General features: G+C 35.0%; 1 protein-coding gene across 5 annotated transcripts; it reads right to left on the bottom strand.

Moving 5' to 3' along the window:
- Positions 1-12,347: 12,347 nt before the first annotated feature.
- Positions 12,348-18,260, bottom strand: LOC107827655 (uncharacterized). Of its 5 annotated transcripts, XM_016654842.2 has the most exons (7): positions 18,007-18,260; positions 16,954-16,998; positions 16,802-16,843; positions 16,279-16,358; positions 14,013-15,728; positions 13,730-13,898; positions 12,348-13,320 (listed from the first exon to the last, which is right to left on the bottom strand). In XM_016654842.2, exons 2-7 carry the CDS (start codon positions 16,961-16,963, stop codon positions 12,692-12,694), a joined length of 2,646 nt encoding a protein of 881 aa, XP_016510328.2. In that variant the 5' UTR covers positions 16,964-16,998; positions 18,007-18,260; the 3' UTR covers positions 12,348-12,691. The 5 variants fall into 5 exon arrangements, with proteins under 5 accessions (XP_016510328.2, XP_016510326.2, XP_016510323.2 ...); XM_016654840.2 differs by having other exon boundaries at positions 16,802-16,998; positions 17,903-18,259; XM_016654837.2 differs by having other exon boundaries at positions 16,802-16,998; positions 18,007-18,259.
- Positions 18,261-18,605: the final 345 nt, after the last annotated feature.

Below are 18,605 nucleotides of genomic sequence, written 5' to 3'. Positions count from 1 at the left end.
GTGAGGCGATTTCCGGTGGGCGGAGCACGGTTGTTGAAGGGGGAGGATTTGTTCGATCTCTCTGAAGCTCAGAGACGAAGAGGTGAGGGGGGGTTTGGTTTAGGGGGCGGGGTAGGATTTAGGAATATATACGGAGGGGGTGTTTTAATCCTGGCCGTTGGATCAAGCACGATCAACGGCCTGGATCAATTCACTTGATAGGCACGGTGTCGTTTGGAGTAGTACTGGGGCGGTCCGGGTTGGGTCAAAAACGGGTAAGGGAGATTGAATCTCAACCGTTGGATCGATTTAATCCAACGGCCTTGATTAAGAGTGACCAAATGACGTCGTTTTAAGACGTCTCTGGCCAGGCCAACTGGACCTGGTAAATGGGTGATTTGGGCCTGATTTTTTGTCCAAAAATAAGGGCCCAATCCGATTTTCACTCTTTTTTTCATTTTCTTTTAATTCCTTTTCAACTAAAAATCCTAATTAAATTATAAAATTGACAATTAACTAAAACATTAACTCTTAATAATATCTATCACACGAAATTAAACATCAAATAAAGATAAAATCACACAATTCAGCCATTAAATGCAAAAATGCAAAGTACATATTTTTGTGATTTTTTCATTTTGTAAAACAAACTTGATTGTTTAATTAATTCCTAAATTGTAAAATTAAATCCTAAATACACATGCAACACATATTTTTGTATTTTTCTTAATTAAAATAGAAATAAACATGCACAGACAAAAATACAAATAAATCACAAACAACACAACTATTTTTTATTTTGAATTTTTGTGGGAGTAGTTCTTGTAGGGCAAAAATCACGTGCTCCCATGCGTAAGCCCCAGACACTTTTTCAAATTAAAATAAATTTGTTGAATAAGTCCTTCATATAATACCCACATTCTCAAAAGTCACCTTGGTAATTACTCCAAAGTTTAAAAAAGGAACTGAAATTTATTAAATTTAAAAGTCAAGATCTTTTTTATTGATTGAAGCCCTAATTCATGGTCTTTCCCAATTCTTTATCTTGTCTGCTAGTCTACTGATATCTCCAAAAAATAAGGAATATTCAAATTTTTTTACAAATACAAAGAGAACTCCATGCTCCTTCATAGTAGCAAGTTCAAAGTTCAAATTGCAGGTTAGTCATCCTTTTGGTTCTTCCATGTAAAAAACTTTATTCTTTTAGACTCAAGTTACTTGTGCTTGTAAGTAGCATATACTTGACTAATTTTTTGTGGGAATGGATCATATATATATATATATATTTCACATATTTATAGTTTTCTTCAATTTTTATGCAATTTTACCTGTTTATAAATATTTACTGTAATTATATTATTTTATAAAATATTAAAAATTAAATACCTATGGGGTTTACGTCTCGCTAAGGCATATGTAAAACGTCTCGCCTTATGTCCAAGCCTTTTAAAACTCTGATTTGAAGTATAAATTTAAAATCAGAAATGAAAAATTTATAGCCATGTATAAATTTAAAATCCCCCAATGAAAAATTTATAGCCAATGAATAAATTTAAAATCTTTTCCCACACATATATTTGGTGCCAAATATAAATAATTTTCATCTCTAATTTTTTCATGGTTGGGCTGTTGGGGTAACAATTTTCAATAAAATAAAAACATAAAAACTCGGATATAGGCTCATATCCGTACTACTCCCTCAGGTCCAAAATAACTGACCAATTTACTTTTTATTTTGGTCCAAAATAAGTGTCCATTTATATAATTAAGAAAAAATTCAATTTGTTTTTCCAAAATTACTCTTATGTACGTATCTCTAAAAAATTATTTACTCTCACATTTGAGAAGAGAAATAAGTGCTACTATAACTATGTTACAACATTTAATGAAGGGTAATTTAATCACATTAACTATTTTTTTTTTAGAATTTAATATTTTTTAATAGGTGTGTATAAAGTAAATTGGTCACTTATTGTGGACGAAAGGGAGTATACATTTGATTTATATTTTGGTATTTGTGATGTGCAGTTTTGCTTGGGGATTAGGCAATTGTCACTAGTCAGAGTGAATGTTTGAACATTAGTGCACGCCAAAGCTGGACGGTCGGTTCTGACAGTACTTCTTAGGTACCGTAATATAATTGTTGGCAAATGTTGAGGTACGCACTTTCTAGTAGTAGTAGTATTTATGGTCAGGCAAATGACCAATGATCACTGACCACTTAATTAACGAGAGGAATGTAATGTGCGTTCTTGTACTTCTCTTTTATTACAGTAGTTTAATTCCATTGCACTGAGTGTATATAAATTCTTTATGATATAAAAGATTAAATTAACTTACAAGAACATATAGCTCTTCATTGCAATTTTTTTTGATTTCTCATCTGGTGTTCGGTATTCGCATTGGAGCCTGATTATATTTGGATTCGCGCCGCGTAGGGTCCCATTCGGGGGAAAGCGCTCCCTACCAAGAATTTTCTCATACACAAGGTTCGAACCCGAGACATCTGGTTAAGGGAGGAACAATCTTATCCACTGCATACTCCTAATATGATAACTTGTTATAGTTGTTAAATTAAAGCGATGATCTAGAATGCTTTCACATTAGTAGTAAAAATAACTTAAATTCTTGTAATTAAAGGGTATTGGGGTAAGTTAATAAGGTAGTCAAATTAGTACGTAAGCACTTTTGACTTATATACGCATTTAGTAAACTCCAAAGATACTTAAAAGCCAAAAATCAACCAAAGCGAGAAGTTGATCAGCTAATAAGTGGGTGTTTGGACATAGGGATTGTGAAATTCCGGAAAAAAAAAAAAATTAAGTGAAAATGATATTTGAAATTGGAGTTGTGTTTGGACATGAACATAATTTGGAACTATTTTTAAATTTTTATAAGTGATTTGAAGTGAACTTTTAATTTATTTATTTTTTGAAATTATTAGTTTTTATCTTATTTATTTTATCCATAGATTATAAAAATTCATAAAGAAAGACAGAATGAATAAACTCAAATTACTACAGATAGGTCTTTCTAATGATAAATCAATTCAACTTCAAGTGAAATTTAAAATTTTTTTGACCAAAAACTAATTTATAAAAAAATGAAGAATTAACCCGCATAGCCTTCTACTCAATCGCTTAAACTAAAAATAGTCGGTGGAGGTACAATATATGCATAATTTGTGTATTATGTGTATAATTGTTAATCAATGTATAATCTATGTATATGACTTAAAAAAATAAAGAATGAATATGACCGGTTATTTGTGTAAAGATCCCGAAAAAAAAAGTAAAAAATTTCCGAAAAAATATAAATTTTTTATGGCCAAAAGAACCTTAAGTACTTCTAGTTTGACCAAAAGTTTGATTACTTTTATCCCTAATAATTTTTGTTATTCGATAAAGTACCTTCCAAAATAAAATTCATAATTTCATATCTGCTCTATTTTCGTCTTTCATTATTTTTCATGTAATTCTTTTAAATTCATTTTTTTTTTGTAAATAACTTTAAGGCCATTTAGTTAGTTTAGCAAAAAGTATTTTTCACCACTATTTTGCCAAACATATCAATTGCGGTACTTATTTTCAACTTGAATAATTTTATCTAAATACATAAAGCTTATTCATAAATTAAATTAAACACTTAAAATTATTTTTCAACATTTGATAGCTACTTTTAATCAACAAATCCAAACAGACTCTTATTCCTCTCTTTTTTTGGATTTGCTTTTGTGTTGTATAGAGGCGTTATGACCATTTTATGTTTTAGTACAGTAGGAAAATAGGTACCAAAGGATGTTGTGCAGTGGATGAGACTGCTCTTCCCTTAACTAGAGGTTTCGAGTTCGAGTCGTGGGTATGGAAAAATCCTTGGTAGAGAGCGCTTTCCCCAGAATAGGGCCCTACGCGGTGCAAATCCGAATGTAGTCGGGCTCCAATGCGGATACCGAACACCTGGTGGGAAATCAAAAAACAAAAACAGTAGGAAAATGGGTGAGAAATACAAAAGAAGAGGAAGCACGAGCCAAAAGGTCTACGTACGCCTGTCCATCAACTACCCGCCGGTTGCGGCCAATTTGCCGCCAATTTATGAGGCACGTTTTCTTCTCTATAAACCCCACCTGTGTGACATGGACCTCTCATTCTATCAATTTCTTCTCCTTTCTATTTCTAGCTCACCTTCAAAAATATATTTTATTTTGTCATTATATTTCCTCTTTTTTTTGGCTGTAAATTAGACTTAATTTGACTTCCACGATTATCAGAATAATTAATATTCCACGTATTTCATATAATAATTATCTGGAACCTCACAAACTGATCAAGAGTTCATGGTATCACATGTAAAAGTGCACATGCGCACAACGTTCTCTCCGTTTATGTTTTCATTTTAAATGTAACGTTGAATGTTAATTGAATTTGGAACATAATGCCAAAATCCGTCAAAGCAAAAACACTAAAAGTAAACCAAGTCAAATCAAAATTTGGTTTAGCATGTGAACTTTTGTCCATCCTACTTTCAATTCTCGTTTTGCTTGATGTTTATCTCATATTTAATTTAGTCATAGCTTAATTTTAACAAAAGAAGTCTCAACTGCAATTATTATCAAGTTAAAAGAATTTTTCGGTAGAGGATGCTATAACTTTCTAGTGAGTCTATTCAGTGTGAATTCAAATTAATGAGACCAATAACTTCAAATATCAGACAGTTAATTTTTCTTGTTTTCTTAGAAGTAAATTGGGGCATCATCTCAAATTTCCTTGATTTTTTTTTTAGGGAAGGACGGAGCAATGCCGACGTGTCATGTGCACCTCCGTGGCGCCGCCGTATCACATGGCTAGGCCGGTGACCGATCCACACCTATAATTAATTGGCCAGAATTAATTAAAGAGAAAGGGAATTTAAATTCCCTGTCGAGTCTGCTCCGAAAATGACTAGCTACCATACAACACTGTTTCAACTTTCAACGAATAACACGAAATCAGAGTTCCCGAATTCGGATCGTAAATTTTAGGCAAGAAGTCCATACACATAAATAAATAAATAAATAAATAAATAAATAAAAGCTATCCTCTTACTCTGAAAATTATTCCTTCTGTATTGAAAAACACAAAACCCATTGATAATAATAATATTGGTATTGTTGGAAATTAATTAGGAGAGGGGTGGCATTTTTTATAAATCAAATTCTTTTGAAGAAGAAAAAAGGAGAGAATTTTGTCTCGCTTTGATGTGGAATCATATTAGTGGTGGCAAAAGGGATTAAAAAAATAGTTATTTATCCATATTATCTGCTAAAATATGAGTTAGATAATAAACTTTTTAAAAATGGATCAAATATGGATTTTCATATTATCCACCTAAACAATGGATAATCAATGAGTTTAATTTTTATATTTGCTCAAATTGAGGCTCCTCAAGTTTGGGAATCAATAAAATCCTCTCAAAAGTAATCATATCCAAGAAGCTATGAATAATATGGATATCCATATTATCCGTCGGTTAACCTATTTTCTATCCGTATAAATATGGATCGGATCGAATTTTTATCCGTTGTAGACCCCGTACCCGACTCGTCCGTTTGCCACCCCTAATCGTAAAAATTGCACGGGGTGCCTTATTTGGTCGCCCACATTTAACCTATACCTATTTTTTTAAAAACTTTTAACTTGTACCCACTTTTTAAATAACTTCGGTCCTCTTTCTCCTCCTGCTTGCTTTGCAACTCTCTCGAATCATATACAGGAGAATCTCAACTAAGCAGAAAATATATTGGATTCATTACAACTGGATATCCTTCTAAATGAAACAGCATATAATGGTATAAATTTTGTGCTTCGTCCGTTTCTCTATTAGAGTAGTATATGCCGTTTTCCCAAACTCTGATTATTATGCAGAGACTTGGGGCTTAATTAAGAGCAATAAATAATACAGACGAGTCAATTTGATATCACAAGAAAATTGTTGCTACGAAATCATCACAATCCGGAGAAGATAGTACTCATCAACACGAAGCAAAATCAAAGGAGTTATTAGTATCTAGGTTAACTAAATAACTTCAAAATAAAAACTTCGCTAGTTACAAAACAAAAACTTCAGCTCAACACCTACAACTACTGTGCAACAGCAGCAAATTAATCCCAACACCTCAAACACAAAGCCTAATGGTGATCGAACAAAAACAGGAACACCAACATCTGGGCAGTTCCAAACTGTGACAACAAGTGTTACTGCAAGAACATCTACAAGGCGAGGTACACCAGCTGCAACTCATATAGGTGTAACATTGACCAAACAGGCCACGTCAGGTATCCATACAAGTCCTATTGAACAGCAGCAACAAAATGATCCAAACGCTACAGCTAGGACTCCTACTGGTGATTGCAAAACAGTAACAATTTCACAGGTTGGGCAGCAACAGCTCGTAACCACTGCTCCAGTTATTTTGTTAGACGAAAGACAACTTTTGGATGCAATGGTAAGTTCTGATCCTAAAAAAGCTTTAAATCATGTTATTTCAAGCACTGATGATGAGAATATGAGCATGAACAAATCACAACAAAGTAAGGCAAGTCTGGTTACTGCACAAGCTGGCAATACATTGATGACTCAGGGTGTTTCTCAAGACATGCCAAATCCACTATTGGTAGGTAGAGATATATATGAAGAAGGGGAGGAAGATGATATCTTAAATCAATGTCGGGCAGAGGTATCAAGAAAAGGTGACCTATCACCTATGCATAGTGGAAAAATAAAGAAGGCACATACACGGAAAAATAGTTGGGACGACAAGGTCAGTAATTTTTTAAATATTAGGCGACCTCCAATGAGAGTTGCCAAACAAAAGAAGGTTGCCCCAACTACATCTACAAAGTTCAATCGTTCAAAAAAGAAATCATGATTTTTGAATACATCTTGAAGAATTGGTGGGTTGTGATGAAAAAGAATTACAACTTGAAGAAATTACAAGTTCGGACAAGAAGGGACAACATTTTAATTCCTTCATCATTTTATTCTACCATTATATTAGTATACTCATTTGTAATATCATCACAGACTATGTTATAAACTCTGTGATGATCATTGAATATTTGGTACTTTCTAGTTCTTATTTTTTACATGCATGCTAGTAGGTGATGTTTTTTATACCTCAATAGGATTAGTAAGGTAAGATTTAGCAGGGTTTGTGTTTCCTTGGTCCTATGCCTTTGGAAATTATCCACACGGCTATAAGATTATATGCCCTCGTGAGACTTTGCAGGCCGCTACACCATGAATCCTCTACATGAGGCTGTCATAGGCAATGTGAGGCGCAGAAGAGTGATTATATAGCCAAGGCATATGGGTAACAATACCGATGCTATTGTCCCCCTTATTTGTACTTTTCCTATTTGTTGTATTTTTCTTTTCTTCTATTAATAAAAAACTAGCCCTAGGCACTTGCCTAGCGGATTGCCAAAAAAAAAAAAAAACTTCGCCAGTTACAAAACAAAAACTTTTCGCCAGTTACAAAAACAAAAAACTGAAGTTCGCTAGTTACAAAACAAAAACTTCAGCTCTAAGTTCACCAGTTACAAAACAAAAATTTCAGCACACTTGGTTCAACACACTTGCTACTTCAGGCCCGTCTACTAAAATGCTGAAGTTTTGCGTGATTGCCTTTTGCTACTTCAGCCCCGTATGCTGAAGTTATGCGAAAAAGCGGGTACGCTTGCAATTTTTTTTCAAATCGAGCACAAGTTAAAACGTGATACAAAAAGTGGGTATAGATGCAAATGCCCTATGATGCTGAAAATTTGTTCTTCCGGCTAGTTGAAGTCATGTGAGTCCAAATATATTTTCCAATGCCTAAGAAAATAAAGATTAGGTGTCCATGTCCAACTTTGATTTGCAACGTTATTTTGAGTAGCTTTTGATCGGACCTGTTGGCTAAGCATGGAACGCCAGCTTATGATTTGCAACTCTCCTAAGAAACCTAAGATTGTGAACCATTACCCAACTTTTGGTCTTTGTCCAATCCTTTTTTTGTTTTTTTGACAGGAGCAATGGTCATAATATAAATCTTAATCTTCCTGGAAGTAAAGAGACAAAATTGGGTCTTGCCTTTTCGCCGGTAATGCTGCACTGTGGGCCGGTCCCGAACTGGACAGGACCGGGCCCGCGGTCTTAACGGGCCTGACGGGCCTGGTGGGCCAGTCCTGGTGGTCTCTTAAAGCCCGAGGCGGGCTGGTCTTCTTTGGTAAGCCCACGAGCCCGGGACCGGCTGGTGGGCCTGGTCCGGGCCCAGCGGGCCTAGCGGGCCTAGCGGGCCTAACGACTATAATTTTAATTTTTTTTTAAAAAAAACCAGCCCAACGACCATATTTAAAAAGTAGCCGTTTGGGGCTTTTTTTGACCGTTTGGTAGTTTAGAAAATGGCCATTTGGCCTCCAAACTTTATATAATTACACTTTTCCCCATTTCTCAACTATAAATACCCCCTCATTCTTTCATTTTTATTCACCAATTCATTAATATCTCTCAATCTCTCTACTACAATTACTTAATATATTGTTGAAATTTCGTGAAAAATTGTGAAGTTGTTGAATTGAAGTTTTCAAGTGTTCAACGATTTTCAATTTTTAAGAAGTTGTTCGGCAATCCGGTAAACTCGTTTCAACTCTTACGTTTTAAGAATATATTTTTGTGTGATTTAGATTGCATAATTATAATTAATATGACATTTTCTTTGAAAAAAATATTTGGTAAAGGAAAATATTTGGTGAAAGTAGTGGTCAACCAACTACCCTTCCCCCGGCTCCCCGACCTAGAAAAGATAAGCAAGTTGAAAGTAGTCGCCAACCTAGACGTCCTCCTCCTTCTTTAATTCTTGATAGTGATCACCCTTGTTTTCAATTTACCGATAGTGAATTTTACCATAATGTTGCACCAGGTGAAAGATTAGATGATGAAATTATGAATGCTCTTTATCCTAATGAAACTATCTTAGAAAATAATGAGGAAAATGAGGATGATGATGAAACCCAAGCACCGGATTTAGATGATACACCTACTAGTCCTCTTAATAACCCAACTGATGCACCGGTCGACCCACCTGTAGAAACTCCTACTTTTAATAAAGAACCTGCTAAATGTCTAGAAACATCATTAGTTTGGAATTTTTTTTACTCAAGTAAGAGAACAAAATAAGGCTAAGTGTAAAACTTGTGGGAAATTAATGGCGCATAAATATACTGGAGACCGTAGCGGCACGGGTAGTTTGACTAGGCACATAAAAACACACCCTAGAGATAAGGCTAGATTTTTTCAAATGAAAGCGCAGCTAGAGGAGACAAGTGTAGATTCTGCGGTTAACCCTAGTACAGGTTCAAATCTAGTTCAACCAGGAATTAACACTGTCACCGGAGGTATTTTATATTACGATCCAAATAGAGATCGTGAAGAATTAGCAAAGATGATTACTGTTATGTGCTTACCTTATACTTTTGCTTCTAATCCTAATTGGGTTCATTATATTAGAAGAGTTTTTAATCCTACTTATAAAGGTTGGCCTCGCGCAACAGTTAAGAGTGATATTTATAAATTCAAACATGAATATGAACAATATTTTCGGTATTTATTTACTCATATACCTAATCGGATTTCTATTACTACTGATATTGGTAGAAATGATAATGATTGTGATTATCTAACTGTTACAAGTCATTGGATAGATGAGGAATGGATAATGCAAAAACGCATAATTGCATATAGAATAATTAATTCGCGTCACACAGGTAAGTTTATAGCTAACACTGTTGCAGATATTTGTAGATATTTTTGCTTTAGCGATAAAATAATGGCAATTTCTATGGATAATGCTTCTAGTAACACTAGTGCTATAGGCATGCTTACAACAACACTAAATCCTGCATTTACTAATATTTTCCATGTTAGATGTATTTGTCATATTTATCATTTAATTGTCGGTGATGGTATGCGAATTTTAAACATAGAAATTGAAAAGGTTAGAATGACTCTTAATTGGCTTTTTTATTCAAACCGTAGAAGTAGACTTAGAGAGTATTTTAAAAAATGTGATGAATATGGCCTTAGAGAAAGAAAAGTTCCTAAACCTTGCCCGACTAGATGGAATTGTATGTACGAAAGTTTAGTAGTTGCATATGAATATAGAAACCCAATTAATGCAACGTTTAATTCTCGGGTAGGTGGTGAGGATGATGATGAAATGCTTACTACTCAAGATTGGACGAATGTTAAAATTCTTTTAGATTTTTTAGAACATTTTCAAATTGCTACAAATGCATTTTCTGGGCAATATTATCCTACTATTTCAAACTGTTTAGTTTATATTGCAGCACTATCTGATTTGTTTGTTGAATTTGGTGAGGGTGGGGACATTTATGAACTTGCTATAAATGAAATGAAACAAAAGTTTAAAAAATATTTTTTTCCTATCCCTCCTATTTATGGTGTTGCTGCAATGTTAAATCCTACAATGAAATTGGGAGGTCCTCATTTTTGGTATTCGAATATTTATAAGGCTTTAGATCTTTCAAATGAGGAAATTGGGAGGATTCGGCTTCGCCCGGAAGTGGTGATGAACAAGCTTCTTTTCCACCACCACCAACGCAACCTCCTCCGAACCTTGAAGGATTTATGAGATTTGTTAGAGATAATACATAGACTAATATGTAACTTGTATTTTGGCACATCTTCCTTAGTTTTTTTTCCTTCTAATGGTGGTATTAGTACCTTGTTGTGCTCATTCCATTGGGGGAAGGATGACTAAGAAAGATATGCCATTTTTGGTAATAAAATTTATTGCTTCTACCCTTGAATATCTTTTCGCAATATTTCTTTGTCTTTACTTAGAATTATTTATAAGCTACAATATATACATAACATACAATATATACTACAAGAAAATATATAAGAGAATATATATACATAAGATACAATATATATACTACAAGAAAATATATAAGAGAATATATATACATAAGATACAATATATACTACAAGAAAATATATAAGAGAATATATATACATAAGATACAATATATATACTACAAGAAAATATATAAGAGAATATATATACATAAGATACAATATATATACTACAAGAAAATATATAAGAGAATATATATACATAAGATACAATATATATACTACAAGAAAATATATAAGAGAATATATATACATAAGATACAATATATACTACAAAAAAATATATAAGAGAATATATATACATAACATACAATATATACTACAAGAAAATATATAAGTAATAAGTTATAATATATATACATAAGATACAATATATATACTACAAGACAATATATTATGCATGACAATTTAGTGTTTTACTATTGTTTTGTTATTTTTCTTTTTCGTCAAGCACTTTAATAATTAGATCTACATATATACTACATATATATTTTTAATATACCCATGATACTACAAGAAATTGCCTTAAAAAAAAAAACCGCTAGGCCCGCGAAGCCCAACCCGTTAAGCCCAGGACCATGTGGGCTTAGGCCCGTCACGGGCCGGTTCCACCCGTTGAGCCCACGAAGCCCGGGACCGCCAGAGCCCAGGCCCACGAAGCCCGGCCCGTTTGGCCCACGAAGGCCCGGGCCCGGCCCAAAATACAACACTATCGCCGGAGCTTGATGGGGCTACTCCCATTTTCGAGTCAGATGTTTGGATGTGAACTTTACTCCGTGAGAAGCCAAATGGACGTATGAGAGGCGGATCCAGAATTTACTGTTTATGGGTTCTTAAAGCTACCTTAAGTAAATATACAATAAGTAACTGGGTTCACAATAAAATATTTGTGGATATTTAGTGGATTTTTTAATACATATACATGGAATATCAATGGCGAATTTACATGTTATTTTTGGATGCTCAAGCACCCGTTATCTTTGATAAGATTTAGTAAATTTGTATAGGTAATTACAAAAATATTTAGATAAATATTGAGCGAGCACTCATAACTAAACTCATCTTTCCTCTCCTTTCAAAATTTTTATCAGTGAGCACGCGCAACTTTAAAATCTTGAATCCGCTATTGCGGAATATGCAAAAGCTACTGGATTCATGGGAATAGGCTGGATCCGCCCCGGACGTATGACCTTGCATTGCCATTTGATCTCTTTTCTCGTGTGACCACTTGACCTCTATTGCTACCACGGTAGCACCTGGTGCGATGATCAAAATCAATCAGGTTCAGACAATGAAGCTTGCATTCATTTTACAATGTATTAGAAGCACGTAAATTTTCAGAGCATGTTATGGTATGCTAAACTGTAGAATCTACTCCATTTTGTAAATACAAAATAAACAAGATAAAGTAAAGAAAATAAAAGAGTTATTAGAAGTAGAGGTAGCATACAAAGTGAGATTTCACACTTTCTGAATGCTGTATAATGACATTATAACAAACAAAACTGATTTATCGAATGAATAAACCATTAAACCTAAGTCTAATAATGTACATTGAGTACCGCCAGATCAAGCCATATATTATGAACAAATGTATCCAACACTAGAAAGCCTGCACATAAAAATTTCTGTAAATCAAACACACTTGGGCAGATAAACATTTTACATGTCTTATGCCCCGGCCACTCAGAAGTTCCAAAACTTCATAAAAGTGGTCAAACTAAAGAATAAAAAGAAGTAGAGGAAGAGAAAAAAAAGATTATAACAACATATCCTGGACCATTTCTCGAATAAGGTCACCAATAATCTGGCATTCCATATCTTTACCTAGAGCATTAACATCTTCATCCACCAATCCGGACCAAGGGGTGGACTTCAAGTCCCTGTCCACTATATTGTCCAGGGATTGAGATGTTCTATCCCATGGAGGGTAAACATAAACACCAACTATTTCCCACACGCGTTCAAGTAACTTCTTTCCCTGAGGAGGTCGTGGAATAGGACGAACAGCACTTTTCATGAACCGAGACATTGTGGAAGCCCCTCCAAGTACACTTGGAAGTGCTTCATTCAGTAAGTCACACAATAACTTGTGATTTATCCTCTGTAACTGATCTTCTGTATACCCTTCTTCATCCTTTGTTTTTTGTATGTATGATTTTTCTGCTTCTTCAAAAACTTGGTTGCTTATAGGCTTTCCAAGTGGATCCCATCTTGATATATATTTATCACGCGAACCATCATATAAACCAGAAGCAACAAGCAGGTCTCTAATGTATGCCTCGGCTTTGTCTTCAATCTCCAACATCTCCTCTTCAACTGGCTGCTCATCAATCATGGTGTCCTCAGAGTCATAAGTATCTAGTTGATTCAGTTGCCTCCTTAGCTCTGTCATGTTAAAAAAAACAGCAACTTCTTTAGAGTTCCATGCAGTTACAATTTCAAGATAGAGTAATAACAATTGGTAAAGCCAATTATAATGCAAGCAAGGAAGGCACTAAGTTAGGGAAAGAAGGGAATGAGATACAACTCCAGGAATATGATCTATGCATTTTTTTTTTTAAAATTTTATCTCAAGCACATGATGAGGGACAAATGTCCTGTCAGAAGAATGTTATGTGATCACAGCTGAAGTTTCCATAGTTTGCACAATGCTCAAACAGTATTATTTTATGAGCCCAAACCACATGACTAGAATTGCTTTGTGTGTTTTCCAGAAAACATGATCATGATATAGTGAACCGGAAAGAAAGAACAATGCATGTTTGAGGACATTTAAGGAAGCTTTTAATAGTACCATTCAAATTAGTGCTGATCTCTCTGAAAACACGAGGCATCTCGCTATCATCCAGTGGATGTACATCAGAGGTCGATGATGGGGTGAAGTAGTCTGTTTGCCTCCAATATTCTTCATTGACACTGCTGCATACAGATGCAGGACTCGGTGGAACTTCAGTGGGATTTTCCTAGAACAAAATAATATCCATAGTTAGGTGTGATGACAAATCAGCATCATTCAGATATTTAGTTTCAACTCTTAGGGGAGTGTAGAAATGAGAATGATCATTTAGGCTCCTTACATGTCTTTCATAAAAATTCGGTGTACCAGTTGGTGGACTTGGAAAATCTTTCATGAGATTGTATGTTTGTCCATGTGGTTCCTCCCAAGAATGAACTTTTCTACCAAAGAGTCTGCCCTTAAGTATAAAACTATAACTAAAGCTGGAAACCTTTCGCCTAAGGTTGAATTTCTCCTTTTGACGTTTTTTGACATTCCCTGTGGCCTTCTCAATAGTTTCATGTTTTCTTCTAATATGGGCCCCTGTCAACATATGTCGATCCTCTAGAAGAAGCTTTCCAAATGATGTCCCCGACACAGGAGCTGACAAGGATCTAATTAGGTTCCTAGGAGATAGGTCCTCCTCAAGCATTACATCGTTGCCAGGATCCCGTCTGAAAGATCTGCTGTGCATGTCTATTTCATCTTTCAGATTGTCAGAGTTGGTGGCTTTATCTCCCGTATTACAAGTGTATCTGATTTCTTCAGCACTGCATTTTTCTTTATTCAGAACCGTTGATATGGAGCTTCCGCGAGCAAGCCTGTGAGTACCGTGAGATGTTTCTTGCTTGAGGACATTCCTCAACCGTTCTGTCAAAAATCTCCTTGTATCTCTATTGACGAATTCAGGAGAACTCGTCCCATCAAATTGAATATCACTTCTATAGGACCTTGTCGACTCTGATCGAGGTAATGTTATTTCAAAGTCCCTAGTAACACTCTCCCTTGCATGTTTTGCAATAGATTTAGCTATTTGCTTTGCATCTGGTGACATTTCGCTGTAAGGGGTCTCAATTCCTCCTCCTCTGACAGTAGTGATCCTTTTGGAACTCTTTCCTTGTAATTCACAGTTCAGTCTTTCCTTGACCTCCTCAAGAAATTCTTCTATACTACCCCTGTCTTCAGAAATGCCTGGAGAACTGGCCCACGACTCTTCATTAGTTCCCATCCTGTCAGGACAAGGCCTCAGAATTACAATCTTTGTAGGACCTGAAGAAACATCAAGTCCCTGGTAAGAACTTGTAAGAGGACGCTGCTGATCGGGGTTCGGAGTAACTTCCCTTACACAGTTGGTCTTATTTTGTGCAGGTGCAGGAAATTCATTTATATTTTTCTGATGCTCCAAAAGGCCTCTTTTCTGAGGATTCACTGTTACTGGCCCTCTAAGCTCTATAGGTTTCTCAATAGCTGCGGTTCTCATTGAATTTGCATAAATAGTCAACTTTTCCTTGTTCAGGCTTTGTTGTGCTAGCCATTGACTTGGACTGGTGCCAAGTTCAACAAACTTTGAACATTCCTTGAACCTTGCTGCTTGCCATGCTTCAAAATCTTTCTTAAACTTTTGTAGTTCCTCCTCCTGAGGATGTTCTCGAGGTTTATATTTGTTCAGTTTTTGGCTGTCACTCTGTCGGTCAAAATCACATGCTTCATCATGGTTAGAGGAATTTGAAATTTTCTGTCTGGAGGACTGTGTTGCATGATCGACGGAGACCTTTCTCAACCATTCCTCTTTGGGACGGTTGTCTTTTATCATTTCATTCTTTTTCTCGACCTGCTTTGCTGATGATCTTCTTGTATCTAATGGTAATGCATCCACTCCCATTAGACGGGCCACCACACTAGGGGCACTATGTCCTGTGTTTGGTCTTCTAGCTATTTCTTCTCTGATCAGTTTCTTCATTGGAGCCTCGTTCCCATAACTGTTCTTTTCTGGCCAGTCAATCATGTGATAAGTGCACTGCACTCAAATATGTGGATGAAAATGAGAAGGAATCATCTCAAAACTCCCAGAAAATTCAGAAGCCTGATCTAATTCTTGCAACATATAAAAATAATTGATTTAAGTGTAGAAAAAAGAAACAAAAACCACACATGAAGGATTTGAGATGCAAGAATCTAGAAAACAACTAACTTGTAAAGATTAGAAAAGCGCAGTGTTAAAAAGTTAACACATGATGTTCACAGAGAAGAACTAAAGAATTGAACTTCTAAGTGCTGAACTCCTAAATTCTCAAATGTAATAGCAGCCATTGAGTTCTTTGTCATTCTGAACTTGCAAAATCATATGAGGCTGGAGAATCTAGGACCATAGTAAAAGTTCTTTGTCATTCTGAATTTGCATACTCTATAGGACCATAGTTACATGAGGCTGGAGAATCCTAGCACACGGGTTATTGCTGTTTAATCATATGCAAATATGTCCTCATCTTTTCTTTCAAGGCTCGATATGCTAAGAGTATTCCCACATCAATTAAGAGGATTCAAACATGACATAATAAAACTTTTACCTGTCCGTTGTCCCCTCCAGCACAGAACCTCTGAGAAGCTTCAACTGGAAACTCCATGCTATTTCTAGGAGCATCCAAGCCTGCACAATAGATGAATGCATCATCATATTTCCAGTTGGTTTTTTAGAAGAAGAGATTAAAGAGCCACAACGCACTATCACCATTGTCTCACTTTATTATCAAGTGCTTATGTATATATGGATATTGCAACAAGTTCTTCATATTGCAATGGTTGCAAGAGTAGTAGCAGAAACCATTGCGCTTCAGGATTTGAACTTAAGGGAGAAAGGGTGATTACAAGAAGAGTGTGGTAAAATAGTTTGATCATCACCTTTTTCTCAAATTAGTCAATATTCTGATAAACTTAAATGCTCCAAAATCAGGATCTGCCAATTCATCTAACAGTCTAAAAGGACCACTAATTCGAGCAAATAACTTTGTAGCAAGATAACACCGTGCAATCATTACCAGCTTCCACAATATCATGCTCGTGATGCAACTTCAGAGAATGAAAAGCACTTACCGCCATGTCTTTTGTTTGAAAGAAATTTTCTTGCCATCGCTCCTTGATCAAAATCAATGAGGTTCAATAAGCTTCCCATACAGCAGGATTCCAAAAAGTACAATAACCTTATAGGGGCAGCTCCATGTTACCCCGTGAAACTAAGAACTTACTATATAACATTCAGTGAAATGAGATCCTTAAACCTAGTCCACACCCTGCAGACACAATAAGATCAAATGATGATTTTACCTGACAAACAACATTGTCCAAGGAAAAAGGAATGAACAGAAATTCACTTAATTAACAATGCTTATTGAGAGATAACTAACTGAAATCATATTCATAAAAACTGAGCCTTTTTTGTTATATTCTAATATGCATTGGACATCTTAAACATGTGAAAGGAGCAAATAAATCCAATTCATACCACAGATACTTATATTCTTGAGAGCCCCCTATCAGATTTCCATCAAGTTCATCACAATGGTAAAAGAATTACTAATTTAGGTACTAACTGGGAAAAAATAATCAATAAACTGTAATACAAAAGGCTATGCTTAAAAGTATTATGCTTACTGACATATGGAAATATGAGACTCCTGATATGATTCAACAAAGATTAATTATTTTTTGGATTGGTCATCACTTTCTAAACTGATCAAGTAAACATTAGACATCGAACTTTAGCAGATAAATCTCATATATAGAAGAAAGAAAAAAGGATTATGAGATAACACAGTAGATGCATAGAACAAACAGTTTAAAGAAACTGAAAAAAACAGAGAAGCAAAGCAGAGAGAATCCAGTTAATTATTCATTCTAGTGAACAACTCATGACTGGATTTCCCGACAGCAAAAATAAGACACACATCTTCATTGATAGATCAATTTCAACATAAATTCAGTAATCCAGTGTTATAAAAATCATAGCTTTGCATAAAATTCACACACGGAACAGGAGGGTACGAGTCAAATCAAGATTTTAACTTTCCTCGTGATCAACGATCCAAGAACAAACAAGAAAAGAATGAGAGAGAAAAAAGGAAAACAAACAAACCATCATGTCAACTTTACAGACAGAAATATACTGACAGAGAAAACGGCAAAAAAGAATCTGACCCAGAATGCACTAGAAAAAAGTTTCATCAAAATCCTCGAGATGTTGATCAACAGTAATTTTCATCAACAATTGTCAACAGTATTCAGCAAAATTGTCAACTCACCGTTGAAAAACTAGACGGAACCCAAAATGCTCAAATGTCAACAAGTGAAAACGTAGAAAATTAAGGGGAAAAGAAGGCTAAGGAATTGGAGGGAGAAAAGAAAGAAGAAAGTGTATTTGACTGACAGAAGGGAATTGCAGGGAAAGGTGAATGTAAGAGCTGGAGTTGACGTGTAATCTTGATGAAGAAGAAGAATGAAGCAGAAGAGAAGACTAGCGAATAGGAGGGATAAAAATAATACAAGGACAATATAATAATAATAATAATGAAATGAAAAAGTAGTTACTACTATTCTACTTTTTAGCATGAGAGTCCATCTCTGGAATAACACCTTCCAAAAAGCTAACTCCTTTGTTCCCTCCTCCTCTTTCGTATCAGTTTATTAATAATGTAATTCTATTTATTTTATTTAATAATATTAACTGATTATATAGAATAAATAATAAGTAATATGTTATAATAGGTTAAAGTTATATTGATACTATAAAAATTTATTTCACTGCATCACTATACATAACTTAAATCTTTTTCTATATTACTCAACCCATTCTCAATTTTCTGATTATATGATACTCTTTTATTTTGAAAAGTTCACCAAT

The sequence above is a fragment of the Nicotiana tabacum genome, chromosome 3 (genome assembly GCF_000715075.1).
Source record: "Nicotiana tabacum cultivar K326 chromosome 3, ASM71507v2, whole genome shotgun sequence".
In the NCBI taxonomy this organism is placed as follows: Eukaryota; Viridiplantae; Streptophyta; class Magnoliopsida; order Solanales; family Solanaceae; genus Nicotiana; species Nicotiana tabacum.
This window is presented reverse-complemented; position numbering and strand designations above follow the sequence as displayed.

Bases quoted from the DNA above. Each gene is read 5' to 3' on its own strand.
- LOC107827655 (XM_016654840.2), bottom strand. From the start codon at position 16,880: ATGGGAAGCTTATTGAACCTCATTGATTTTGATCAAGGAGCGATGGCA. The intron at 13,899-14,012 runs GTAAGGAGCCTA...ATTTTGTTCTAG, and splicing joins CGAATTTTTATGAAAGACAT to GAAAATCCCACTGAAGTTCC. The intron at 13,321-13,729 runs GTACTATTAAAA...TTAACATGACAG, and splicing joins GATCAGCACTAATTTGAATG to AGCTAAGGAGGCAACTGAAT.